This window comes from Phalacrocorax aristotelis, chromosome 6 (assembly GCF_949628215.1).
Source record: "Phalacrocorax aristotelis chromosome 6, bGulAri2.1, whole genome shotgun sequence".
Taxonomy (NCBI): domain Eukaryota; kingdom Metazoa; phylum Chordata; class Aves; order Suliformes; family Phalacrocoracidae; genus Phalacrocorax; species Phalacrocorax aristotelis.
In genome coordinates this window covers 55,142,178-55,169,807 of record NC_134281.1, presented here as the reverse complement: position 1 = coordinate 55,169,807, position 27,630 = coordinate 55,142,178, and the positions used below count along the sequence as shown (strand labels likewise).

Here is a 27,630-nt window from a genome sequence, read left to right as displayed (position 1 = left end):
TTCCTTCCCCTGAACCCCATCACCACTTGGCAGACCGTACCACTCTCTCTTGCCTTCTCCCTTCTCAGCTGCACACCTTCACCATTTCCTCCCACACCATTTCCACTTTCACCACACTCTCCTGCTTATTTCCTTCTTCCCAGTTCCTTTGCTCAGCCTCACTGATGCACCCCCACACCTGGGGGCTTTACCCGATTCCGGGGGTAACCACAAAGCACTCCGGGCCAGATAAGATGGTGAGCCCTGGCAGTGCTTAGCACCACCTGCGGGCTATCTCCCAGGTGATCTGGGGTAATTCACCCTGCTGTACCAGGGCCAGTACAGCACCTCTGCACCACTGACAAGCTCTAGGAAGGGGTAAGAGGAGCACAGATGTTACTGGTGAACTGTGACCAGGGCTTCAAATTCTCTCCTTCAGCAGTATATAACACTAGGTAAGAAAAAGCAAAAATAATGAAACCTTTAAATATCTTCGTAGGTGGTGTTAAAAGTAAGCACAAGAACAGAATATTAAGTAGGTTTTGGTACCTTTTTAATGGGAAAATGGAGAAAAACAGGAGCTCCAATGTACCACAACAAAGAAACAGAAAGTAAAAGATCGGTAAAGTAAACTGAATCCAAACATAAGCAATGCTTTATTGGGATATAGCAAGCAACCTATCAAATAGGGAACTGGTACAAACAGATTGAACAAGACTCTCTTTTAACAGAGATGTATGGTAACGAGACAGCTTCTTTCAGTTTTTCAAACAAGTATTCAAACCGTTAAGTAAAGCATTAAAAAAAATCAACCATTACAACACCAACGACAGACAATATTAAAAATGCGCAGAATTTTACTCTTTTTACAAATTTCTGCATAATGTTAGAAAACAAGTTATAAATTAAGAAAATGAATAAAATGAAGGATTTTTTTTGTTTTGCAAAGCAACACAAACTTTTTAAAACTAACTATACTTTACATAGAACTACTATTAAAAACAGGTGAAAACAAGCTGAAAATTTAAAGGACAGCAAAAAATACACAACCCAGTTTCACCTGTCAGCAACGCCTTCTGCTATCGAAGGGGTTATGTTAGTTGTATGTACAGCTTTAAACATTGCAGCATACCACGAGTAAACCTTAATAAGGTCAAAATAGGACCCTCTGCAAAAAAGGGTGAGTTGGCAAGCGTCAGTCCCATCCTAAAATTATAAGTAGTAATTTTAGTAGGTCTTTAATGTAAACCAAAACCTACTTAATTGGTTTCTCTCTCCCAAAGATGCATGTAAACTTCATTTGGGGTTTGCTTTGGGGTTTTTTTTGGTATTTTCAGTCATGAAATCAAGAACATGTCTGGCTCAAAAATGAGAATGACATACCTCCCTTTTGTTCTGGACACAGTGATGTAGCTATCTCAACATGCTCATTGACAATTCCTAAAAGAGAAAATCATTATGTACTACGTAAAAAATACACACCACCTCTCTCAGTTCAGACTCAGTATATAGTATATTGCCAACTCTATCCAATAGGATATATATTGTAATTTGGTTTAAATTCTTAATAGATATATTCTCTCTTTACAAAGTTCCAACACATGAAACCAAATTGCTTATTTATTGTTTGAGGCACAACATGACCCCAATTAGACAATTCGCTATAAAGAGTTGTTCTTTAGATGTTGTGTCTGTAGAGGTTTTACGTGATATTCATAGATTTTCAGCGCAGGCCCCAGTTTTAATGAGAGTCCAGTCAGTACATCATTTCTTGTCATCAACAGTAATGATTTGCCATCAATTTCCTATAAGAAGAATTAAAGAGTTGATAAAGACAAATGTACAAATCTAACAGGTGAGAACAGTCATGCAACAAATGGAAGACTACTACAGCGGATCAATGAGAAAAGAAATAGTAGCCTTTGTTTTCCTGAAACTACGTTTATAGCTGCTGAATTCTGCTGTCTGCTTTTCAAGTGCTCACCTGTGCTGACTAAGGCATAAATACTATTCAGTCAAACACAAAACCCAAATGAGCCTAATTTCAAAATTCCCTCCTTGTAAATCTGTTTCAAATTAGTAGGTACATGTGCAGATTGCCTAATTATTAGCCATTAAGGGAAGAATACTCTTAAGAAGGTAGATTATGAAGTGCATTTCAGAAGAATTGCCATTGACAGTGGTAGGCAAGTTTGGACTAGTCAGTGTCTCCTAATAACTCAAGGTGCCTTCTTCAAAAGGCCAGCCTTCCCATGCTTCCTGTGGGGAAAAAACCCTCCTGCAATGAGAAATTTTAAAAGGGCCTAACTGTGGAGCTCAACACTCTGAGGGAATTTCTCTTTCTCCTTTTACAATGGAAAAGGCTAAAAGCAACAACTTCCCAGCTTAGGTCTCAACAACCTCTACTTGTTCCTGCTTAAAATTCCCACTTTAAAATCACAGATATGTCGGTTTGTTTTGTTTGGGTTTTTTTTTCCCCCCTCTCAAACCTTGCCTTTCTGACCTATTTAGATCAGAAATCCTGTAGGCTTTGGGTTTTTTCCCACCTCAAAACCTTGTTGTATGTTTGAAAACAACCTGTAAATGATATTTCAAAGGTCAAAATGGAAGAGAAAGAATCCATATCTCTCAACTCCCATCTCTCTTTTAGACATGGGACCATCCTTTTCTTTACACATTCCTACAGTTCAATCACCCTGCACTACTCAGGAGCAGGAGCTCCACTTACACTACAATGCATTGACTGGTGTCTCTCAACACAGCCAGACCTCCCAAGGCCATCATAGCCCAAAGAAGTATGTAGCCTTAGGGCATTCTCCTGCACTGAGCTTCACTCTGCTATTGCATTCTTTTTTCTTTTAATAAAAAACCCCCACTGTTAAATCTTGGATTTGTTATTAACAGCCAACAAACAGTTTGAATGCTTGCGTATACTGTTGCTATCCATGATGATAATATCCTACTAAAATTTTGTACTTTTATAAATATAAAAAAATCACACATCAATTTATTCCACTGCAGCAGCTTCCTTAGAAATATTAAATGTTGTCTTGGAAATGTCAGAGATCTCGTCCTTGATTAAAAGTCAAAGTGAAAAGAGGAAGGCTTATATTAGAGTTCAGCATTAATATCTCCAGACTGACCTCTCTCATGATTTGCTATAGTTTATAAATACAAAACACATGGACAAACCACAACATCGTCAAAGATCAGCTGACAGTAGAATTTCTTTAAAATCTCCCCAAGAGATGTGACTGCTCATCCCTCAGAGGAACACAATGTAACAGTACTTCTAAAAGAAAAAAGTTTCCAATAACTTTTTACCCAATTATAGCAGGTGCCTCTTTCCAGTTACTGTTGAGAATGTTAATGGTTAAAACCAGTTTCTATGCTCTCTTTCCATTCGTCACAATTCTCTCTGTGGGAATTTTGACACCAGTGAGAATTCTGCTCATTGATATAACTGATCTGAAGTTGCCTTTTCTGCTGGTGTTCAACAATGCTACGGAGGAAGAAGACCCTCCAGCTTGGTAGGATCCAAATAAAGTAAATCCAGTACCTGGAACAGTAGAAACTCAAAGACTAGGAAAAAAAGTAATTATTCCTTTCCCTTCTTCTTCCACAGCGTTCTCTGTGGATTTTAGAAATGTTGGTAACTACTAAGGCTTTAATTGAATAGAAAACTGATCCTCTAACATATCTGGGTAGAAATGAGTGATAAGATATTCAGAATTCAATTATATCTTTGAGAGAATTGTAAGCTTTACCCGTTCCGCTTCTTTTTAGTTTTCCACTTAAACCTGCTTCTGCAGATTTGCCATAGTCATTTGGGTTTTTGGCAAGATTTTGTCTGCTTTGGTGACTTCTCTGAATTTCTTCCCAGCTCCTTCTCAATTTTGTGCATTTTTTTCAGGACGCAACTTCAATGCCAGCTTTTGGTATGCCTTTTTAATGTCATAATGTCATCTGCAGAGGCACCGTCTGCACAACTAGAGCTAATAGTAACCCCCCACTGTGCCAGGATGACCTCAGCAGCAACAGTGTATTGTCTTCAGCAAAGAACCAGAAGACCAGTTAAGCCTCAAGTCCTCCCAGCACTCTTCCTGTTCTTTCTCCAAGTGACCAAGAGCTGCAAGGTTTTACAGTACACCTAACATGAAAGCACGGCAGCCAGCATGCCCACATGCTCCTCCATGCCATGGCTCTGCTAGAAAGCACTAGTGGACACCAGCTAGCATCAAACCCATTTCCTTTCTGGTAAGGCATTGCAGCAAGGGGAGCAAAATACCATTGGGTTATACTTGGGCTTATCTGGCTATTGCAATACTAATGGTTAAGAAGCCACACAGGCAATAATGGAGGTGATGCATAGTGCTTACACATCTCGAGACATGGCAAACAGCTTCAGTCTTCGAGTGAGCCACAGCCACCTGTGCTCCCAGGGCTCCTAGAGAAAGCTCAGCCATGTACTGGCAGGCAGCAGTTCCTTGAAGGTGTTCACACCCTCATCCTGCATCTGGTCTGCCTCTCTCTTCAGTTATCCTGTGCCCCAGCTTCTTGGCTTGTCTGGTTTCCTTGCGGATTATACAGGTTTTTTTTTGTTATTGGGCAACATCTTTCAGTTGAATCTCTTTTCATCAGTGAGCTCTTTTGACTTGCTGACATCAGTGGAACTCCAGGAAGGAATAACGTATAATCATCATACAATCATCACTTCTTACTAGCACTCACAATATAGTTTTAATAAAACACTCTGCAGTCCTTAAAATGTCTTCTCATTTTCCATAAAACATTTTAAGGAAAATTCAGGTCTTAAAAATTCTTTGAGTCATTTGCTTTGGGCGAGTCCAGATGTATTCATATTCATCAAAAGAATCTGTGGATTCAGTTACTGTTGTGTAAAGACTGAATGTAAAAATAGATCTCATGATTACATTCTGGGCTATGGATGTTTTGGAAGGAAACCACTGTGCTACTCCTACTGAAACAGTTCAGTGGAAAACAATTTCCCAGTCGTCCTGGTTTCAGCTGGGATAGAGTTAATCATCTTCTTAGCAGGTGCGTGTATATATCAAAAGACAGAAAAAATGGTGGTGATTAATTGGAATGTATTGGAAAGTGTAGAACCTGGACATGACACAGATGGTCCTGATAAGGGGTGGATACTGCCCTGCTTTTGGCTGGGATAGAGTTTTTTTTCCTTCCTAGTAGCTGGTACAGTGCTGTGTTTTGGATTTAGTATAAGAATAACGTGATAACACACTGATGGTTTAGTTGTTGCGAAGCAGCGCTTACACTAGTCGAGGACTTTTCAGCTTCCCTTGCTCTGCCGGGTGCACAAGAAGCTGGGAGAGGAGGGGTGCATGGCCAGGACAGCCGACCTCAACTGGCTAAAGGGATATTCCATATCATGTGGCATCACGCTCAGTACATAAACTGGGGGGAGTTGGATGGGGGAAGAGATCACTCTTCGGCAATGGGCTGGGCATCGATCAGCCGGCGGTGAGCAATTGCATTGTCTATCACTTGTTTACTTGTATATTCTTTTATCATTATTATTATTTTCTCCTCCTTTGCTGTCCTACTAAACTGTCTTTATCTCAACCCATGGGTTTTTACTTTTTTTTTTTGCCCTCCCCCCTGCCCCAGTTCTCTCTCCCCATCCCACCAAAGGGCGGGAAGGGTAAGCGAGCAGCTGTGTGGTGCTTAGTTGCCAACTGGGATTAAACCATGACACAGTGTTGTAGGTGAAATGGAATACCTTCCTTTACCATTTACCATTTCCAGTACATATTCAGGGCAGTAGCAGATCAAATGAATTTAGGTTTCTAAGGCCCAGGCAAGCTGCAGTACAAATGGCAGAGAAGAACAGGGATGGCCAGAGCTTCAGCTGCACGCCTGGTCACTCCAAAGACAGAGGATGGCTAAGGGTCCAAAGTGAACCTGACCACACTGCCATACCTGGAAGGCCTGGGAGATCCTGGTAACAAATACCACAAGTAAAAGTTAGTGGCGAGTAAACAGTGTAGAGGAAACAGACCACCACTGCTGGTAAGAGGTTAGGGACAGCGTTGTTCCTGATGCAGACAGGGAATGGGCTGGCAGAGCTGGCATGGAGAATCAGGTACTTGCTGCTCCTCATGCTGCTAAGGGAATGGAGGGGAAAGGAAGAGGCAATGACTCCTCCTGTGAGTGACCATCCCACACCTCCTGGCCGTATCTTGGTGGCAACTGTCAGCCTCTCTCTCCAAGGCTTTGGCATAAAGTGAAGCTGGCAGCAGAATCACAGCCACATTTCTGCCCACGGCTATCCTAGCAAAGCCCTGGCAACTCATTGCTAAAAAGCAGCTTACTTCAGCTATCCTCCTGAAGCCACTTGCTCTCACTGCAGAATACTAATAAAACCTTTACGGTCTACTTCTATGCTGCTTTCTATCAGGCTGTTTCAAATTGCTTTGCCAAAACTCATGAGTTAGCCCCACCTTGCTGCTGCAAGATCAGTAGTAATTACTGCAGTATTATTGACAAGCCAGCTGAGGTGCAGAGAGGTTAAAGTATTTGATGAAAGTCAGAGGTGTCTGTCAGTATAAGGAAAAAAACCCAGAGGCCACAATTACTTCGCCAGCATGGGGTTTTTTTAAGCCACATTTCCACGGCTGTTGAGGAGACATGGATGCTTGTATTAAAGAGTGGATACACTTAAACAATTTTTTTTTGCCTGTTTACCCAGCTTCAAATTCTGAAAAATTAGTAGCAGCAGCAGAAAGAGCCTCTCTCTGCACCCTGCCAGAGAATTACCCAACCACCAGGCTTTTCACCCCCATGAACAAAGAGCTAAATTTAGATACTTTTGTTACATGCTCATCAATTACAATCAGATGGGATTTCACTGTCCACGTGCTGAAGGTCAGCAAGATTAACCTGACCAACACTAATGTTATTTCACGTTAGATGTACAGTTTCCCTGAAAAGCTGTCAATAACTTGGACTAGCTCAGTCCCTTGAAAGGTCAAGCCATCTATTCTGATACTAAATACAAGTGTTGGTAACTAATTTTCTGGCAATCGCATGCAAACCTATAGACTTATCAGGGAAGGTGCTGAACTGATGATCTGGAGATGTAAGTTCCTTCTCTATGGAACAGGTGGGGTGCAGGCCAGGTAAGCCAACTTCCCCATCCTGCCACACTCATACACCTCACCAGTGTGCTGATGGGTGAGTTACGAGGTGCCCCGTGACTGTTAAGCTATTTGCTGAATGAACAACCAAAAGAAGCCATCCATTAGCACCAGCAGTTATGAGGCCCAGAAATGAAGATCCAACATCTTCTCAAATGGAGTCCTACAAACATGCTGCTCCTGTGCCTGAAAAGATTCTTCCCCTTCATTACCAACTTGTCCTTTTCCTGTTTACTTGCACCGCTAAGCTCAACGCTACACAGCAGCCCCTTTTCACCCTACATCTTCAAAAGCAATTTGCTTCTTAGGAGCCCTAGATTTTATAAATACTCATGAGTGTATTTGCACAATACACCAAGGAAGAAGGGAATTACCATTCACATTTTAAATAACAAGACAGTGAAACCGAGGGGTTGTACAGCAAGGCCAAGTCCAAGTCAGAAAATTTGTTTAGATTCCTCACCTTTCAGATGACTCTCAAACTCCAACCCATTATCCACACCTTGTAGAACAATATTGTTACTCAAAGGCCATAGTCCCATAGATTTACACCCAATAACAGACTCAAATCCCCCCATTAAATGGGAGTGAAAATCCCACATTAACAGCATGTAACAATGTCCATGGAAAAAACATGGAATGTGAGAAACTGGTGGCAGTCAAAAGGTGTTTCCTAACAGATTTACCTGTTCTTGAAAAGCATTGGCTTGTTCTTCAAATCCAGCTGTTCTGAAATAATTCACAACATCGATAACAGCCCAGTCAGCAGGATCCGGAGGTCTCCCATTCTCTACTGAACTGCAAAGTGCAAATCCAGACAAGTAATCACTAAACGCGTGCAGAGCGTCTGCTGCTTCTTTGCGCACACCCCATGTACATCCCCTCCTTCCGCGTTCCTCCAAGAAAAGTATCCTTCAACACACCTCCCCCTGCCCCGATACAGGACAGTCACTCCTGATCTCTTCCATTTCAAAGACCTGATGCTGGGGACAACTGAGGCACCTCTCCCTTCAGAAAAGAAGAAAGCATATGAATCTTCACACCAGCCAAAGGTAATCAGTGAGGATCTTTTCCTGAAAGTGCGCTGCCTTTGCAGTTGGAGAACAAAAAGTACCATGACTGAGGTACCAAATCCCTGTCTTTCAAGATTACAGCTTTTCAACTACCAATTACTGATAAAGAATTGCAGTATGTGGATTATTCTTTTCCCAGATGAGACCGTGCTTCCTTGTAACATAGGTAGAAACTACTGGAAACCATCTTTACCTTGCAAAACAAAAAAACAAAAAACCAACCAACCAACAAAAACCCCTAAACAAAAAAAACAAAAAAAAAAAAAAGAGAGGCACCAATGACTGCACTAATTGCTCAATATAGAAAACTTCCCAAAACTGTTTTTGGACTCATCTTTGGACAAATCTATGGACTTTTTAAATAGCTATGAATCTGAGAAAACATCTGGTAAACACAATCAGAATTAATTCCTTCTGTGATTAACCTCAGGCAATTGTTTTCCACAGCAGCAAAACAACCAGTCATTCATACTACTATCCTTCTCCTGCACTTCTTACCCCCATCCCACCATCACCCAATCTCAGGTAACCTTTGTGCATCTGCAGATTCTTGGTAAAAAAGACACACAGCGAGCTTGACTGCCTTTCCTATAAGTGATTTAGGAGGACGAAGAGCAAGACATCAAAAGAACTTCTTTGACACGTTTCTCCAAGTAGAGGTCCCAAAGTTCATGCCAGACACTTTCCCTTGTTCCGCGTGCTTAACCATATTGCTAATGAAGAAATACCAAAATGTACAGATCAGGGCAGATGTCAGAATCCTGTCCGTTTTGCAGGTCCTGAAGCTCAGAGGCAGGACTTTGATTTTCAACAGCACCAGCTAGAAAAGAAACACAGATTACACTCTCCTGACAGCATTTTTGTTCTGTCCTTCAATTTTTTCTTTTCCAGCTGTTGCCACCTCTGCCTTCCCTAAGAACTAAGTGAATTAAGGGCTAACCATTTTTCCAACCAGCCACGAAGAGAAGCGAACAGAATCACAGATCGTGCCTTCCATCACTGTTTCTACAACATCCCAATTTCTACAACTAGCTGAGCCCTGGGAAGGACAATCATGAACACAATGATTTTTTTTCTCCTCCGCTAACATTTGGAATGTACCCGCCGACATGATACCAAAATTCTGGCCCTAGAGACTCACACCTTGATATCGCACTGTATGCTGCACTTGGCCTTTTCAGAGCAGTTTCTTTCACTTATCACATGGAATATACACATATCTCAGCGGAATGAGCAAAGGGCCAGAGGTTCTTACGTCTGCTCATCAAGTAATGACTGACTTCATGAATCGCTTCACTGATTGAGATTACACAGAAAGGCAACACTCAGCAAAATTGAAAATGAGACTGGCCTTATCAGAGCTGCACTTGTTGTTTTGTTTTAAATCAAAGAATGCTTTTCAATTAAGAGTTTTGGCGTTGTGCACATTCTGAGGCTTAAGAAGTGTAAAAAGCACCACACAAAGCTACACATATTTGTAAAAACAGCATTTGAAGAATTATATTTAAATCTTTGCATTTTCCCTAAGACAGAGACTATCACGTTCAAGGACTCATCTTCTACTTAAAAATAAACACGCAAGACCCCAACAGCTCAGTATTTTAAAAAAACAAAAACGTAATAAATCCCAGAAGACATTGAACTTAATTCTTCTTAAACAGCAAATACAAGACTCAATCTGTAAAAATACCTCCTAACTGTATTTTGCTTACTTCGCAAAACACTTCAATTTCAACCCAAACATGGTCCCAAACCCTCCCTCCCACAATTTTGTGTTTCAGCCCAGGTGTGTTAGTTCTTCCTGTAGCTCTTCTTTTACTGCTAGGGAACTACAGCTTGGTCCAGTCCCATCCCAGGCCCAACTGCAATGACTTTGGGGGCTCTACCTTAGCCATTAACTAACCACAGGAAATAATTGCAAGTTCCTGCCTCAAGGAATAGCATCATGCTGTACCTCAAGTGGAGCTAATTTCCACAGCTACAGCTGCAGAAGACTCACAGGCATGCGGCAGACTGTTGGAGGCTGGCTGGATTTTAACCCATCTACCCACACAGGTGCTCATTTGGCTTCTAGACTTTAGCAGTACCCTCCATGCCCTGCTGTTGCACGTGGCTCTATTTTTCAGACAAGAAAAAGGAATATGTAACAGCCATGGCATAGCCATACACTGGTTTATGCCAGACACCCCGGATGCTGTAAAATCTTAAGCCCGGCGTTTTAGCTTTGTAACAAGATACTAGATGCACCACTAATGAATAAAGATTAGGCTTGTCTGCTTTTCACCACTGTCCCTGTGCCTTTATTGCCATCATGTGGCAGAAGCAGCAGGGCCTGAAAGGATATAGCCGTGAACAAACAGATTTTATCCAAGCTATTTATAACCACTTCAAGAAAGTGGCAAGCACTTCCTCTGTAGATATGTGCACATATATACTGTATACATTCATTTAGAAACCACAGCTCCTGATCAGTCTAATTACAGCCCCATCAGTTTTAAAAAGCCACCTTCACAATTAGTAGTTGAGCCTTTATCACCCAAGCCTCAGGGGAAAATAATTAAATGCAAACTAACCTTGCTTTGACTATATCCCTTCTCCCCCCTGCCACAGAGTCCTCATTGTAGAAGCAAGACTGCCAGCTGAAGGTGGCTTCTGAGGGACATACATGGTACAGTCTATTCATAGTCACTGAATAGGGAAATGCATTTTATGTTGGTGTGGTGTAACCAATGTCTCAATTGAAGGGGGAGCATGCTGATTTTAATGGCTGCCATCAGATCTTTGGATGCTGTGTCATAATCAAGTGTTTTATCAGCATCCTGAAGTGACCATTATTAGTAGTATTATTATTATTTATACTGCTCTAGTGCCTTGGAGCCTAACCATTGTCAAGTTTTCTTGGGAGACTTATGGAAAAGAGATCTCAAGAAGAATGAGGTGCAGCTTTGCAGAAGTGTTACAGTTTGAGAGGACAGTCTAAGAACTCTCTCTAGTACCTTTCTTTGTGTGTGGTTTTCTTTTTTAAATATATATCTATATCTACATACGTATATATCTATCTCAGCATGGCTTGCATTACCCTAAAGCAGCAAGGCCAAATTTTTCCACACAGAAACCCACTTCTCAGATCATAACTACATTCAGAATTTCTAGTTCTAATCTAAGAATTTCTGACCTTTAAGGATACGGAAATGCCTCCAAACAGTTCCTATCCCTTAGCCTGCGCTCTACCACACTAAAGAAAATTGTACACCCTAGATGTGAAGTAAAAACCCAGCTGGTTAGGGCTTTTCCAGCCAACAGCTTAAAATATCCGTTCCAGAAGAGAACTGACACCAAAGACGTATGCTGCAGCCACTACTTCTCAGCTCTAGATGGCTGGGCAGCCAGCAGAGAAGGGTGTATGTCTCGCTGAAAGAGACAAGGAGGAGACTTCAACACAGGACACTTCTCACCATCAGGCACCAGTTCTGCAAAAGCCACCTGCAGACAGGTGAGTAGAGGTTACACTGGTTACAGTGCTACCACTTGCTTTAGTCTCTGGTTGAGAGGAGAAATCAATGGAGAAGGGTATACCCCCAACTTAAGTTACTAGCTTTCTGCATCTCTCCATTGCTATACAGTCCTCCCACATATCACTTTATCAGTTCAGTGCCTGCGGCTCTTCTATTTCAAAGTTGAAATACAATGAAAGTAACTGAGAACAGGGAAGGTTTGAAATGAGCAAAGATGGAGGTGCCCACCCTTGCCAACCGCGTCAAATCAAAGGAAAACTACAATCAAAATCCATGTGCTGTTTACATAAACTGAACACTATGGATTCACTTACTTTTTGACATCCAGAGAGCCATTTTCCTTGTTTTCCATGTCAACAGTTAGCATGGGGAGGATAGAGGTTTCTTTTACTTCAGCAACTGATCAATAGGGGGGAAAAAAGCTGTGTTTAATTATCGGCAGTATCAAAAGAGCAACATAATGTAACAGAAACAAGCATTCTACAGGGACACAACCACGTTTCCACCTGAGAGCAAAGGTGCTGTCAAAGACTGCTTCCCTCAGGAGCCTGGGAAAGCTGATAAAGGCTAAAGAACTAGGAAAAGTTGACCTGTGCTTCAAACACAAGATATATTTCATGCCTGAAAAATCAAGGAAGGTAACGTTACATTTGATCCTTTTTAAAACTAATAAAATTTTGATCAGACTACATATTCACACACATAGAGATTGACCTCCAATATATAGCTAAATATCATGAGGGCTTGTTACGCCTTCAGTCACCCTGCTACACAGAGGATCCAAACAGATGTATGATCTTATCCCAAGCGAGGTTTCAAAATCCGTAGCCTTGTTTGTTACAAATGGGGAATCTGGGATACAGATGAGCACAAAGTGACTTACACTCAACTCACACGTAAAGCTGGTAAGCAGAGCTACTAATTGAGCCCCAAACTCCTGAGGCCTAAATCAGTACCTTATCCATAAGACCATCCTTCCTGCACTAGCACAGCTTCTTCTATAGGTATGGTAGACTGAACTCGGAACAGGAAAGGAGCATACGAAGGACACGGGAGAAAACCCAGTTTGCTTCCCTCCTCGCAGCACGCTGGAGTACTTTCACCACACAGCTTCTTCCACCGCTCCACAGAACACGCAGAAATGACCCAAGCCTTTTCTTTCTGTTCTCGAGTAAGCCATTTCTGTTTCAGAGAGCACCACAGAACTGACCAAGGACTCAGGATGTTCTCGCCGTAGCGTTAATGGATGCCAGTGAAATGTCACGGCACTCTGGGAAGTACAGAATAGGGAAATCATGCTCTTCAGCTAAAACTTTGCAAAAATAGCAGATAGCGATTAATACCGCTGTTATTAAGGAAAAAAAAAAAAAAAGGAAGACCCTTTATTATACAGCTAGCAGCACGTAAAGCACCAAGAAAACAGTAACAAACTACTCGAAAAGATGCTCCTCCCTGTACCGCTGACCACGTAACTCAACGCATTCCCTCGAGCCACTTCTCGGTTCACCTGAGGTGACTGCAGAACAACCGCCCCAGCCTACCCGCGGCGGGTCCCCCGGCCCCGGCGGCGCGGGACCCGGCCGCCACCGGGGGCTCGGGGCAGGGCATCTTCCGCGGGGCTGCCCGCCGCGCCCCCCGCCCCGGGCGGCGAGGAGGCGGCTCCGCCGGGGCTGTGTGACACGCGGTCACCATTTTACAAGCATCTCCGAGACCGTTCGCCAGGCAGCACTGCACCGCATTGTCGGTTTTTGGCTTGGGGAAAAGGGGGGGGGGGGGGAAGTAAGACATAAAAACCTACCTACGAGCAACTAAACCAAAGCATTGCTACAGGCTGCTCCGGAGCGGCGGAGCCCCCGGCTGCCGCCCCCCCGCCGGCGGCGGGGCGCTGCGAGGCGGCTCACTTTGACACCGGGCAGGAGCCCCGCCCGGCCGCGGCCCCGCCCGCCTCCCGGCTCCCGCCGGCCCGCGCCAACCGCCGCACGCGTCATGGCGGACATTTTAAAGGCGCAGCGCTGCACCCGCCCTTCCCTGGGGGGGGGGGCCGGGGGGGGCTCGGGGCGCTGCTCACCTGCAACCCCCTTCCTCGCAATGGGGAGCGCTCGGGAGGGGCGCCCCGGTAGGGCTGGCGGGGGGCAGCGGCGCCTCCCGGGGATGGTTACCTGCGAGGCAGCCGGTACCGGAGCGCTGCGGGCACTGGCCGGAGGGGAGCGAGAGGCATGGCCCGAGTTTTTTGGGAGCTCCGCGTAAACATTCCTACCCCTCCCACCGAATGGGAAGCGCGGACTAACGGTAAGAGCTTGGGGGGTGGGGGGGGGGGAAAGTCCGCAGGTACTTTCTGAAGGATGCGGTCCCTTATCCGAGGGAATTTTACACCAGGTGGGAAAAACAGGAACAGCCAGATTTCGGAAAACTGGTAACGATACACAACATTAATTCCTAGGATGAGTTTGTCAACTTGCAGATGAATAGTAGACACTTGGCGTTCGCTGGAATGGAGCACTGGCATGCTCCGGGTGACGGGAAAGAGGGGTGACAGGACAGCACAACCGAGCCACCACCGCCGGGACTGGGGGAAGAGGGGAGATGAAGACACAGCGATTCCCGGGGACAGTTACGTCTCTTATTCACATAAGCACCTTACCTTATTTCATGAGGAGACCCACCGGGATGTGCTGTGTAGTAAGAAACCGCTCGAAGTGCCTACGAATGACTAAGTCTGGCCCACTGGCAATAAAATCTCACCCGCAGGGATTAATACAAACATTGGCAAGTTTCTCCAGCAGCTGTACTTTTTTTTCTTTATTATACTAATTTTTAATTTCTTCTTCCAAATGTCCCTTGATTCAGGATGTTTTCTAATGGCACAGAAGTGTTACATGGACAGCACGCTGTCAGCGCTGGGGAAATTAAGGCAACAACACCAACCAGCCAACACACCCTGCCTTCTCTGCACAGGGGCTTTGCAGCCTTCCTTGCAGCACCAGGGCTGCATCCCAACCACGGGTCCACTGCCGTGACCTTCTGACCACCCTCAACAGTCTGGGTTAGTACAAATTTGTGGGATGTTTCACTTGCAGAATTTCCTTCTGATCAAACCACTCAAATTACACCCTTGCTGTTCACTGCAAGGCAACGGGGGCATTAGAAGCTACCTGGGGATTCATACAGACCCAGCTGGTGACTTCAGCCTGATTTCTGCAGAGCAGGTCACAGCTCCGTGACACGAGTGTCCCAGCCAGCACTGGCGGGCAAAGGGCTGTCCCAGGCACTGTCCATCTGTCTCGCTCTCAGAAGCAGCTTACTTGCATCCTGGCTGCACTTGTGAACAGAGATCCAAGTCACCTAACTGCTGACCAGACACAGTTACAAGCACTAAAATCACATGAAAAGTGCACTTTTGTGCAAAGGCATGACTTCAGCAACCATTTCATTTTGCCTGACTTACACGCTGCCAAATAAATAACCAAAGCTCCCAAAAACTACACAAATTACAGGACTCGAGTATCGACAGGAGCGTTGAGAATGGAGAGCAGTGGGAAGTCCTCACTCCCTTGGATTTTAAATAAATGCAGATAAACAAGTTAAATAGAGTATTAAACATACTGTACCCTAAAGAAAACCCTCTTTACTTCATAGCCCAAAGCATACTGTAAAATGTGGCATATTTGTGTTGGAGGCAATTCTTTTTTGTCTCTCAAGGAATAAGCATTCTAAATGAGGCCATAATGAGTTTTCTGCATCAGCTGGTTTCTAACTTTGGTAATGAACTGACATTTGAGGATACAAATATAAACCAGCTATTTTACTCACACTCTCCTTCCATCATGTTCTTCAATTAATCCTTAGAGTATTCGAAGTGAGGCTCACACGGTGCAGGCGTTCTGTCTAAAAGACCTTGAACAGCAGAAAGAGGAATTTTAAGAAAATGGGCTGTGGAAAAATTCAATGTGGAATATGATCTGTGGTTTGTATTTTCATTCATTGGGGTAAGGTGACTTAATTAAAATGAGATTATGTCTGGAGGGAGACAAAGCAGGAAAATGACTGTCTGCTTCCCACTTCTGGCAAAAAAAAACATTTCCAGGACGCATAGAGAGCAAAGTGAGACTAGGGCTGGTAGATCCAGTGTAAGGGATCAACCCTGCATGTGTGTGTGAACTTCTGCTGTTACACAAGTTGAAATGCACAGAGGTTGATATAGGTATCAGACACCAATTGACCCTGTTTTCTGGGTATTGGAAAATACCAGTTTTCTACTGAAAAGCTGTAATTTTTGCCCCCAGAAGCGACAGCAGTACACGAAGCCAAAAAGCGTTGTGTGTGCGGCAAAGGAGAGCGTAGCACCATTAGCCATGCAGCAGGTACTGCATTTCAGCTCCCCCAGGGCGAAGTAAAGCCCTTTAAACCTTTCTTATTCCAGCTTCCGGGGTGAAAACACGGTTAAACATGTTCATAGGGGAAGTTAAGTGAGAAAACAACTGAGGACTTTTGTGGTTTCTCGTTGGGGGAAGCTAGGAAAGCTCCTCTGTGTAAAGCGGCCTTACGCAGAGTACGAAAGGATTGCATCCGTGTACACAAGACACGTTTATTTGTCAAGAGCGACTGAGGGCATTCGAGGCGGGGGCCCGGCGGAGGACCGGCGGCCCGTGAGGCGGCGGGAGCGCTGCCGCCCGTGCACCGTGCCGCGCCGCCCCGCCATGGCCGCCATGGGCGGCCGAGGGGCCTGCCGGGAGCTGAAGTCCCGCCGGGGGCGGCCATGCCGCAGGCCCGGCCCTCCGGCCGCCCCCTCAGCGGGTGGCCTGGGAGGTGGCCCTCGGAGCGGCTAGGCACGGCTGCGAACCGAACTGTAGTGTGGGATAAACGCTGGAAGGTGCCACGCTTTTCCTCCAGGTGTTCAGGGAGACATTTTAGGGCTGGCATCATTTGTAGTGCCTGGCGGCCGCATTGGAAATGCTGCTCACCCTGAGAAAGAAAGTAAACCAGAGATAGTCAAATTACTGAGAGATTTCATCCAAACGCAATTAGTGGCCAGAAATCATCAACTCCTCTTAATGTGCAGTGCTGAGGGCAGGGGAAACGAACAGGCAACACCGGCTGTTTTTGAGTAATTCTTGTCACAGACGTGGAAGTGACACAGGTTCAAGATGACTGCTTGCCACCCAAACTGAATTAATTTATAGCCATTTCCAGTCTATTAATAGCACTAGTCTAAAACTCCCTTTTGCATCATTTCCTTCCTAGCGCTGCAGGACTAAAAAGGGACCTTCCAGGCCATGGAGTTTGATCTCCTGCCATCACAGGCAAACCCTCACATAACCACATCCGCATCGCATGCTGGTTTTGAGCCCAGAGGAATCTCACCCTACTCTGCCAGTCAAAAAGCCTGCATCAAGCTCCCCCTTACTGGTGGTTAAGAACTTTTAATGTACAACTTGAAAAATACATGAATAGTTTATACTTATTTGCTCCAGTAGTAATATTGTTTAGTTCGATAGTTGACCTCTCTGTTTCCCTTGTGTTTACCTGCTTATATAGACTCAGCTGTCTGAACGACCATAGCCCTTTCAGGCTTTGTCTGTAATAAGCTCTGCATTTTCTGAGCTCATTCCCCGTTCCTCTTTGTGTAGATTTGCCTTCCCGAAGCAGACACTTGGAGCTGTGCCCTGGGGTGCAGTAGGGTCTCAGCAGTACTTTCTACCTTCCCTGTCTGCTCTGAATAGCCCCTAGCTCCACACTACACTTAGGGAGGTCTTTTATCACACCTGTATGGCACTGATGATTTTAGACCTCCTAGGATCGATAAGTACTTCAGGGTCTTTTCCACAGTCCCTGGCAATTACTGTATGCCAGGAAAGAGGCAAAATCCCTGCCACTTGTCTAGGTTGCACCTTTCCAACACTTCACTCTCAGAAAAATGTCTTTCCTCAGTTAAGGTCTTTTCCTCTCCAGTCCAGGTTCTTTCTAGTTTGCTTGAATAGAATTTTTCCACTTCCTTTGCTCCACAGCATCAACAACTTAATACCCATCATCCGGCTCTCCCTTCCCTATTTAGGCATTGCACAGAGGAATGAAGGACAGTTCCCAACAAGGTACTCCAGTCTGCCCACAGAGCCCAGCAGTGAAGCTCCTCTCTGGATTCCTGCCTTGGCCAGGAAGGCCATCCAAAAGCCATCCTGTGTCTTCTTCACAGCCCCCTTCTGACCCGCCAGGGATTTCTGCATGTCTGAGAATTGTCACGTTGCTTTGAAGTTCTGCATAAAGGCCAGAGAAAAGGCCAAAGATAGCACTGGTGTAAAGCAGGTGTGGAGGGAAGGAAGGCAGAAAATCTGTGGCAAGAATACAGCGAGAGTGACTTGTACTAACCTGGCATTCATTTCTAAGGCAATTAAGTTGAAGTGCATGTTTAAGCACCAGGTCAGAGCGCAAGAGCCAGTCAGCCTCGATTTGTATTCCATGCAGTTAGCTGGGTACACTCTTATAAGGTAAAAAACAGGGTCTGTAGATTTGCAAAAGGTTTTGTGAAAGCTCTGGGTTTCGGGATCAACGCATGGGTTAAGTGCTCTGCAGGTGCACAGCGCCAAATTGGCAGCACAGCTCCCTTGCTGCAAGCCTGGAGAGGAGGAGCACTGCTCAGATATACTGACAAGGCACTAATTAACAGGATGGCAAAAACCCTCTGTTTCATCCTAATGGGAGTCCCTTAAATCTTTGCTTTCTTATTGTTGTAAAAAGGACCTTAGCATAAGTATTATCCAGCCTTTTTTAATAATGATATGAGTCCCCAATAACATGACTACAGTTACACCCTCTTCACACCCGGCTAAAGATGAATGTGTACAGCAGCTGACTACAATGCAAGGCCAGTGGTACCTTTCTGTTTTTGCTTCCTCCGGTTTCCAAGACTGAACTGCTTAAATAAATCTTCCTGCACATGAATTATATCCACCTCACTGAGAATTTCCTGCCCTACTTATTTTTGTTATTCTGGTAATTGCTCTATATTTAATGAAGCTACTGTCCAGACTTAAACCCTTGTTATTTTAAAGCTTTATATTTAAAAAAAAATCATTGTATAAACTACAACTCATTCTGCCCCTGGTAGCAGTAGTACCTGCCACACATTTGCCTATTTTGTGATAGTGTAGGAAGAAGCTGATAAAAAGCATTCAGATGAAATACCAACGTTGTAGAACAGAATCCAGCCTAACAAAAATATTTTATATAAATATGGCTCAGACATCTCAGTGAAACAGCTCATAAATCTACGGGAAATTTGAAAGGATGAGCTTTGAATGTACGAACCCAAATACCTCCTCCATTTCTAAAAATCCCAACTCATGCATTATTTTTACAATAGATAGGACTAACACCTAGTTTCCTCAGTAGCCACCTGACAGCAGCGATCAAAATGTTCCGATGCAGTTATGCTGAGCTCTCCCCCATTTTCATACGTGGGGACATTAAGAGCCTCCTCCATAAGAGCCTGTGGCGGTTTCTGCTGTGGTTTCTGGGGTGTCGTGGATTTCCCCATAAAAGCACTGGTGTAACTTTCTTAAATCAGCTTCCCATCAAGAGGTTTTCTTAGAAGCCAAGGTCAGCAAGATTCAGGACCATGTGTACACCCAATAAAGAAAAGAGGAGCAGAGGCTTAGTCAGAAACCCACCTTGGTATCAGGAGTCCAGCCAAACCAGCCCGTTCCTTTATGGTTTTCTTCTAAAAGAATATTCTGAGCCCGCACAGAGATGTATGCAACACTCGGATAGCGGCAAGCTCTTGCAGGGTGCCCACCTCTGCTAACCATAGACATTTTGGGGAACGATCGTATTTCAGGGAACGATCATATTTCAGAGGTGTTTGGGCGGATCATTCAGGGAGTTTCTGGGGCAGTGAAGTTTTTCCACCAGATATCCAGCATGCAGGCAGAGTTAGCCAGTAGCAGGCAGTTTTAACCTGCTTTAGGAACACCCAGGTTTCTAAGACTTGTAAAGCACCCATGTCCTGGTAAATATGGGCATCTCCTTTACACGTTATAGTGCTGGTATAACTGCCAGAACTGGTACCAGGCGTGGAAGACCAGAATATGGCATTTCTTCCCTTGATCAGCCACGGAGGATGCTGCTCCTCAGCCCACTGAAAGCACCACGGACCCCGAGAAGGGTGTTGTCTGCAGTTCTCAGTCACTGCTGCCTGTGGAGGGGGGCTTATGGGTTCTCTATCTGCCTACAGGCACTGAACTGTGAGGAAACCAAAAGGAATCATGACAACCCCGCGCTTTGTGTGTAAATATGAAAGATCAAAGGACGCGCATGTTGTTTGGCAGACCGTGGCTGCAAACGGTACCGCTGGCTGCAAGAAAGGAACGACTGTTACAGCAGGGTAAGTGTTCCAGTCGCACATCAGATGACCCTGTTTCCCCTCTGTACTCTCTCCTTTGATGTACAACAAAAAAAACAGATATTCATGTGTACACATGAGCAGACGTGACATTCGGAAGCTATGCATTAAGGTTATAACAGTTAAACTCACCTTTCAAAAATCTGCTCAGCTCTAAATCTGTTGATGAGGCTCTGATCAGAGAGTCTCGAGAACACGTTTGCTGCAGCTTTTCTTTCTCTGCAACTGCTCTGGTGGTCACGTAATTCAGAAAAATATGGAACAATGTTTTTTGCCTGTAAACATTTTAACTATAATTAGTAGAGATACATCTAAATTTGATCAGCATCCAACTCTAAAAATATATATCCTCTCTACTATAAATACTATATATTTAATGAACCAGCGTGGAAGCACTTTCCAATTCTTTTTTTTGTGACAATCTTTGGCTAAAAGCAGAGTATTTTTGAACTTCCAAGTGCATGTAATAGAGAAATGTGATTGTGTGCTATTAAAACAGCGCGCACACACACCCCCACACACCCCCGCCCTTGCTTCTAGCCCCTAATGAAAACAGGATTTATCGGTCATGGATTTTTAGTGGAATTTTCATACAGCTTGTGCAATACTACATATTACCAAAAAAAATATTTTTGTTCCAATTAGTGTCAAAACCTCTTTATTTTGCTGATTCTGATATGAAAACCAGTAAAAAAAATACGGCAAGTATTAATAATTAACTCTAAAAGGATTTAAAGGCAAAATCTACTAATACATAAACAGCAAATACTCATGGTTGGAATTGCACAGAATATCTGACATGTTATGTGACTGGTACAGTCCAAGTTTCTCATTCCCGACTGCTCTTAAATATTTTCCAAGTCTCTTGTTCTTACTCTACTCCGCACCTGACGTTTCTTACACACGCTGCTCCACACCGTGTAAACGTGCCATCTGCTGGCAAATGGATGCAACTAGAGCATTTTGTTGTAGAGCAGCTAGGTGAAGGTGGAATCATGATTCATTTTAGTCTACAGGTTTTTGTAGTAATCTGGAACATTAAAAAAAAAGATCAAGAAAAGCCAGAGGTGAGTTCTGTTAGTCAATAAGTAGCTGCAGAGTTAAGACCAGTTTAATAACTTCAGGCGTAATACCAGGAATGTCCTAAAGCATAGGTTTGGGTTGTACAAATCCCACGTAAAAAAGCATTTGTGTTGGTATTTCAGGTTCCCTTATGTGCCTTTAAAAAAGGCCAACTCATAAATGAGACTTTAGGGAGTTATTTTTTCCCCAGCATTCACTGCTGTACTTCTCTTGGCAGGAAACATACCTTGCAGCCGACCCAGTCCTGTTAGGAAATTCTCTCCCAGAATGAGGGGGCCACGGGTGCTTTGGCCGTGGGAGGTGGCTCCCTGATGTGGAAGGATGTCCTTCTGAACATGGGTTATGTCCTAAACCAGAGCAGGTACTTCTACAGAGGGAGAACCGCATTTTTTGGCATGAACTAACGTGCTAACATCGACAAACCGCATCACTGCATTATATGCACGTTGTATCACATAGCCCTTCCAATGGTTCTGCCAGCAGGATCTTGTTTCTGGTACAACATAAGGTTCGTACCTAGGTTGCCTGCTCAGCCCCTCTCTGTTTTTCCCACCGGTAAGAAAGCTTGCCAGATGCATACTTGCTGATACGCATGGTAAGAGAATAAAGGGAAATAAAGTTATGGTATCTACTGGGGACACACATTTTTTTTTTAAGGTGGCAGTTGAGAGATTTATAAACTCTGGGCGTTTATGAAATAACCAAATATTGATTGCTTAAATCTCAGTTAACACACCTGTGAGACATGCAAATTAAGTGTTTTTACTCATCCAGGGTGTTACCTGTCATTAATGGGGTCCTGACACCTAGATCCCTGCTTTATGCAAACATCAAGTAGAAAGATGATGGTAAAGATGGAAGAAAGGACATCGCAATCAAGCAACATTTTGTTGAACTGGCTGTTGCTTAGATAACTATATATACATTCAAAGTAGCAACGTAGATACACAGTAAAGAATGATACTTCCAGCAGAGGACAGTACTTGTGATATTGCTGCGTAGACCAAGGCACTGATATGCTACTAAATGTGAATGAGAAGGTGTTGGGATTTTTTTAATTTTAATTTAATCAAATTATCTTGATGGTCAAAGAATTTCAGAAAGTTAATCATGCCTTTCCAGCACTCCAGTTTTGTCTTTATTGCACTAATCACCAGTATTTCTTCCTGTAACTAACTGGACACACTCAGAACATACTGCACTACCTGCCAGGCTGCTGAGACCTTGCTCCATTTGAGTCAATATACCCACAGCTGTGACCTTTCCAACCTTCCACAGCATCTCAGAAGCAAAGGCAAAGGAAGAAGTCTCTGACCTCTACTTCCCAAGCAAAGGAAAACATGTTCCTGTAGTGCGTAGGTATGGGAACGCACCACTGACCTCTGTCCTCAAACTCCTTCCAACCAGAACAACCTTTTAATCCTAAAGAGCTTTTGTGCTGCAACCACATCCATGTCTTGGGCAGAGTTTTCTGTCTTGGCCTTAGCAAAGATGCCTCATCCTCAGACAGGCTGCTTCTCGACGCAGAGCGGAATTTGCAATCAGACACTAGGTTGCTACTGTATAATCTATCAAAACCCAAATCTTGTAAACTGAGGACTAGTAAGGAACGTGCAAGTTTGTCACTGGCTCTTTCTTACATGCTTCACTGACCATCAGCTAATGCAAATGAACACCACAGATATATTGCTTGTAAAATGTAAAGCAAAGAGCCACGTAAATACAATTTTTAGAAACACATTTTTGCAAAAACATTTGTATTTGACCCTCTGACGGAGGGAACAGGACAATCAGACTGCAAGGACGCTAAAGGAAATTTTACTGGTTTTGAAATAGATGACTGGAAACTCATCCCAATGCCTTCATGGAAACCTCAAGCCACTGTTATCCCACTGACTAGAACTTTTTGTAGTAGCAGATTATAAGAATAAACTACATTTTCTGTATAAGCACATTTCCTTCAGGCAGGCATCCTTTTTGTAGCATACAAAAAAAAACCACCAACAACAAAAGGTCAAAATGCAACTAGACCTCAGATTTAATTCAATCTTTTATTCATCATCAAATTCAAAAGTTAGGAAGGGAAGCTGTCTTGGGATCCTACCTTGCCCTGAGATACCTGTCTTACCCTTCTAAAAAACCTATCACTTTACATAATTCCTGCGTAAGATGACAAATGCTATCTGTAAGACATTGAAACACCCTTGTGGAGCTCTAACCCTTTTACTGGAAGTGATCACTGCCCAGCCTGACATGAGACACTCATTATTTTACCCCTTTTGTCAGAGGCCTCAAATCAATTGATTCCCCAAGCTGTCAATTAAAAACATTTTAAAAACGTGTGAAAGACCCACACTTGTAAAACCAGGGTGGTTTTTGGTCAAACACAACCAGTCCAGGTATGTATACACACCCCAGCTGGAGAATGGAATCATCTTTTTACCAGTTTCTTACGGAATGGTTCTCAAATTCTTATCTGGGATAAGTCCTCCTTACACGCAGCAAATTAGAACAGATTTGAATGACACCTTCAAATCTACTGCTCGACATGCCGTGCTTGCATGGGAGCTGTAGAAAAAAGCAGAAGAGTCTTTTTGCAGTTTCTTAGCTCAGCTTTAGAAAAAGCAGAGGTCTTTAAGACGTAATACAGCACTTGTACTACGAAACCAAGAACACAAACCCACAGTCAGTAGGCGTGCAGCAGCAGAAGCAAAGAGGCCGAAGCTCTGCTCGGCAAGCAGGAAGAGGAGGAGCTGCGTTACAGAGAGCAGGTCCCAGAGCCTCTCCGAACAACACTTGCAGAAAAAGCCTCAAGACAGACAATGCCAAGACCATGAACAGTCTTTACTTCTATCAGTTGTTTCACAGCACAATGAGACACAGCACAAAGTTTGTACAGCGGGATCTGCAGACAGTTTAAAAACAGGCAATTATCTTTAATAAAAAGCATCGAGTCTGAATGTGAAAAAATATGAAGACAAACAGTATTGCAGCTAACGATCACCTTGCTTGCCTTTGATTGTCTAAGAAGTCCGACTCACTGCTTCTTATAGTGCCTTTAATGTTCTCCACACCATCTTCTCCAAACACCCTAGTTAGAGGAAAGCTTAATGGGTCCCAATTACCACGTGCAGTATGTTTCACACCTTGTCCTCTTGCTTTCAAACCCTGTGTGCAGTGTGTGGGGAGATGCAACGGCTCTCATTGTACGACATTCTGATTCACAAAGAAGCAGCACAAGTGTTGTACATAATTTAATTTGCACTTCCGTATATAAATGTTTACTATATTGCACACTATTGCAGCACTTAAAAACATCTAGTTATTTGCAAAAATTAGTAAAATACTTTAAAGGATTTAAAAATAAGGGTTTTAATGCAACTGACAAGATAATAAAAAAAGCAATTTACTTAATGAGATACAATCCTTTATGTTGGAAATGAAAGTTACATACAACTAGAGTACAATTAAAATATACCATATAGTTCAACACTTAATTCCTCAAATGTGTAAAATTAACAAGCGTCTACTGTCATAGATATACAATTTTTCCATATTGTGAAAAGGATTTCTCAAATTAAATACAGGTAACATAATATTCTGTAGTTATATTGTATGACTGTGTTTAAATGAGAGGGTTGTATAATACTCACATTGTCAAATGTACTCACTAATGCCTTGGAAATTGCACACTTCCCCTCCTTTTCCAAAATAGGTTCTCATTTCCATACTGAAGTCTATTATGCCATATTGGAAAAGTATTTTACTTTCTAACAGGATTTTCATAAAATTAAAAAATAGCATAGTATCATGGCATTAAGATGACTTTTCCACTTATGCCCACGTAGAATTTAATCTGGATATCAGACAGACATGTCAGAACCAATTTCCTAGACTTTTGTCTTACTGTACACGCAAGATGAATGATTACAGTATTTTACAAAACAGAAAAATGTCTGAACCTTACTAGAATTATAAATGTAATGATTAAAAATTAAAATCATAACAGAATCAACTTGTGATCTCCAACATTTATTAAAATCTTTTAAAGTTCATAAACGACAACAAAGTTACTGTAGAATTTATCGCATACAGCTAGCATACAGCAGCATGTCCTTGGTCTAAATGAAATACAAAAGGTTTTAACGTTTTCATACAAAGGATTTCTTTAAATTTATTAATGTGACGATATATCTTTGTTACATAAAATTTGCTACAGCAAAGTATCTTATACTTTTCTTGCACATACGGGTGGACAAAGACTGCGTTCAGTGTCAGCCTCCTAATGACGTTGTGCAAAAATGCTCAACACCCTAAACATACAGAATGTCGGATGGTACGTTTCATACTCTTCTGTAAAATGTCTACAAAGGCTTTTCTTGAAGGAGTGTCATACAGATTAAAAGGAAGGAATGCCCGTGGATTATTTGCACCGGCATTCAAACAAATACAATGGCTATGTATCAATATAGCTCTTTTTTAATTTTTAAAAACAATTCATCCTTGTATGCATGTAAATTTATCATAAAATATGAGGCTAGTTTAAACTGTTTAGATGTGCTGTTTTTAAGACAGGTCACTGAGACAGCCAGAATCAAGTGTACAAATAAAAACTACTATGAATAAGTTTAAAAGCAACCCCCAAAAAAGTGCTGAGCCACTGATTATTAACATTGAAATAAATGTGTAAAAGTGCCCAAAGCTAGCACATGGTAGCGGTATCTTTTAAGTCAGTTGGTGAGAGTATACAAAACATAATTAAGCCCAAATACTTATATCTGTGTGACCATACATTCTGTTCGATTGAAAGAAAAGTAGGTTAGAAATGAAGACACAATGCAACTAAAATAAACCCAGCTGTTGCAGTTTTTAAACTTTGTCTCTTTTCTTCATGAATGAAGTGCTGTAATTAAAGAGAAAATGATTGTAGCAGTACTCCATCCTCAGTTTACTAATATAGTATACCAGAATAAAACTTGGCAATAACCTCTTATTCTTAACAGCTAACAAAAAATAACCGTGTTCATCCAGCGATGCATCTAGAACATTATTTTGCATTTGCTAAACCATTTGTTTTTCACAGCTAATGGCAGAGCGCATTTCGCTTTTTGTGGGGTGGTGGTTTGGATTTTAATGAGTGCCTTTTTTAATCAAAAAAGGCTCAAAACAAGGAATACTTTTGGGAGCCCAAACATTGGCTTTTTTATTTAAAAAAAAAAACAACAAAACAACCAATCCAAACAACCAAAAAAAAATCGAAATGAATCATATTCTCTACAATACTGACCAAAACTTCCTTTAAGAGTTTAGGATTCATGTTCTTAAAAATGCCATTTCACACCGGCTAACTGAAATGCTGGTAAGTTGACTTGGTTAAGCATGGTCCAAAATCCAGACCAGGTGGAATTACTCCCTCTCACGAGACTGTAAGCTTTCCATGGTACAGTCTGGCTACAGCAATTTACCTACTGCCTAGGTGGGAAATACAAAGGAAGGAGGCAGTGACAAAAACTGCAGGGATGTAGAAAACCAAGGCACGGGGTCTAGCTACTGTCCCCTACTTGAGCCATCCAATTGATTCTACTCAATTTTGGTCAGTCTCCAGGAAGAAATGTTTTTAAGTTAATTTAGCAGACATTTATATGGCGATAAATACTACCTTCAAAAATGCTAAAAATGTTGGCTAGGTTTAGTCTGAGCTACTAAAAAATTATTATAAAGTGTAGCATCAGACACAAGACAGACAAGAATTATTGGCTGGCACAGACTAGAAGCAACATTTATCTTTCACTTCAGTCTAAATCACACTAGCCGCAACACCTTCCATTTCACTCACACAAATAATACATTATTCAAAATAAAATGGAGCATTCTTGGGTAAAAAACTACTTCATTTTAAAGGGGGAAAATGAACAATACACAGAAACAAAGAACGACAGAAACCAAAGTTAAGTAGGAAAGTGGTCTATTATTCTGTGTTACTGCACAAACAGTGCTTGCTTAATTGTGCCTAGTTAGAAGGGTTGGTGCAAACTGCACACATGGAAGATGGCAATAAAGACCTCAGTCAGCTTTGTGGAATGAAGTAACTAGGTAACTGTTTTGACATATGATGGTCTCAGCTCCACCTCATCTGTTAACAGAGTGCAAAGATCCCAATGTGAGCCCTGATGTCATCTTGTCCTCTTACTCCTACTAAAAATCAGCAAATTCTTTTGCACATTTTTCTGTTAGAGACGCACGAATATCTTCTTCTTCATAGTCATCAAAGTTGCTGGTATCTCCAGGGCCTCTGCACTTTGGTATGAACGGAGCTTCTACCTGTTTTGGGGAGGAAAAAGAAAAAAACACATGAAATGTTATCAGCCTAATATCTCTGGATTTAACACTGTGATAACAAACACAAC

General features: G+C 42.7%; 3 protein-coding genes and 1 long non-coding RNA gene across 9 annotated transcripts in view; 1 reads left to right on the top strand and 3 right to left on the bottom strand.

Annotated features, from left to right (window-relative positions):
* DNASE2B (deoxyribonuclease 2 beta) overlaps positions 1 to 7,875 on the bottom strand; it is a 37,197-nt gene extending 29,322 nt beyond the window's left edge. The window contains exons 1-2 of one of the 2 annotated variants that reach the window (XM_075098022.1): positions 7,844 to 7,875; positions 1,363 to 1,419 (exon numbers count right to left, since the gene is read on the bottom strand). The gene's annotated coding sequence lies outside the window, so the exon portion shown is untranslated. Of the gene's footprint in view, positions 1 to 1,362; positions 1,583 to 7,843 lie in introns of those variants that run through there. The other variant, XM_075098020.1, reaches the window with a different exon arrangement.
* SAMD13 (sterile alpha motif domain containing 13) lies at positions 617 to 13,630 on the bottom strand. The gene is made up of 4 exons (XM_075098023.1): positions 13,544 to 13,630; positions 12,060 to 12,144; positions 7,844 to 7,955; positions 617 to 1,784 (listed from the first exon to the last, which is right to left on the bottom strand). Exons 2-4 carry the CDS (start codon positions 12,110 to 12,112, stop codon positions 1,641 to 1,643), a joined length of 309 nt encoding a protein of 102 aa, XP_074954124.1. The 5' UTR covers positions 12,113 to 12,144; positions 13,544 to 13,630; the 3' UTR covers positions 617 to 1,640.
* Positions 13,631 to 13,788: 158 nt separating this feature from the next.
* On the top strand, positions 13,789 to 25,566 carry LOC142059305 (uncharacterized). The gene is made up of 4 exons (XR_012661280.1): positions 13,789 to 14,034; positions 14,593 to 14,788; positions 19,973 to 20,122; positions 21,441 to 25,566. It is a non-coding gene; the product is annotated as an uncharacterized LOC142059305 (long non-coding RNA).
* PRKACB (protein kinase cAMP-activated catalytic subunit beta) overlaps positions 24,465 to 27,630 on the bottom strand; it is a 76,322-nt gene continuing 73,156 nt past the window's right edge. For all 5 annotated transcript variants that reach the window (XM_075098017.1, XM_075098016.1, XM_075098019.1 and 2 more), the window contains one exon: positions 24,465 to 27,544. In XM_075098017.1, coding sequence (XP_074954118.1) covers positions 27,419 to 27,544 — 126 coding nt within the window. In that variant the 3' untranslated portion in view covers positions 24,465 to 27,418. The remainder of the gene's footprint in view (positions 27,545 to 27,630) is intronic.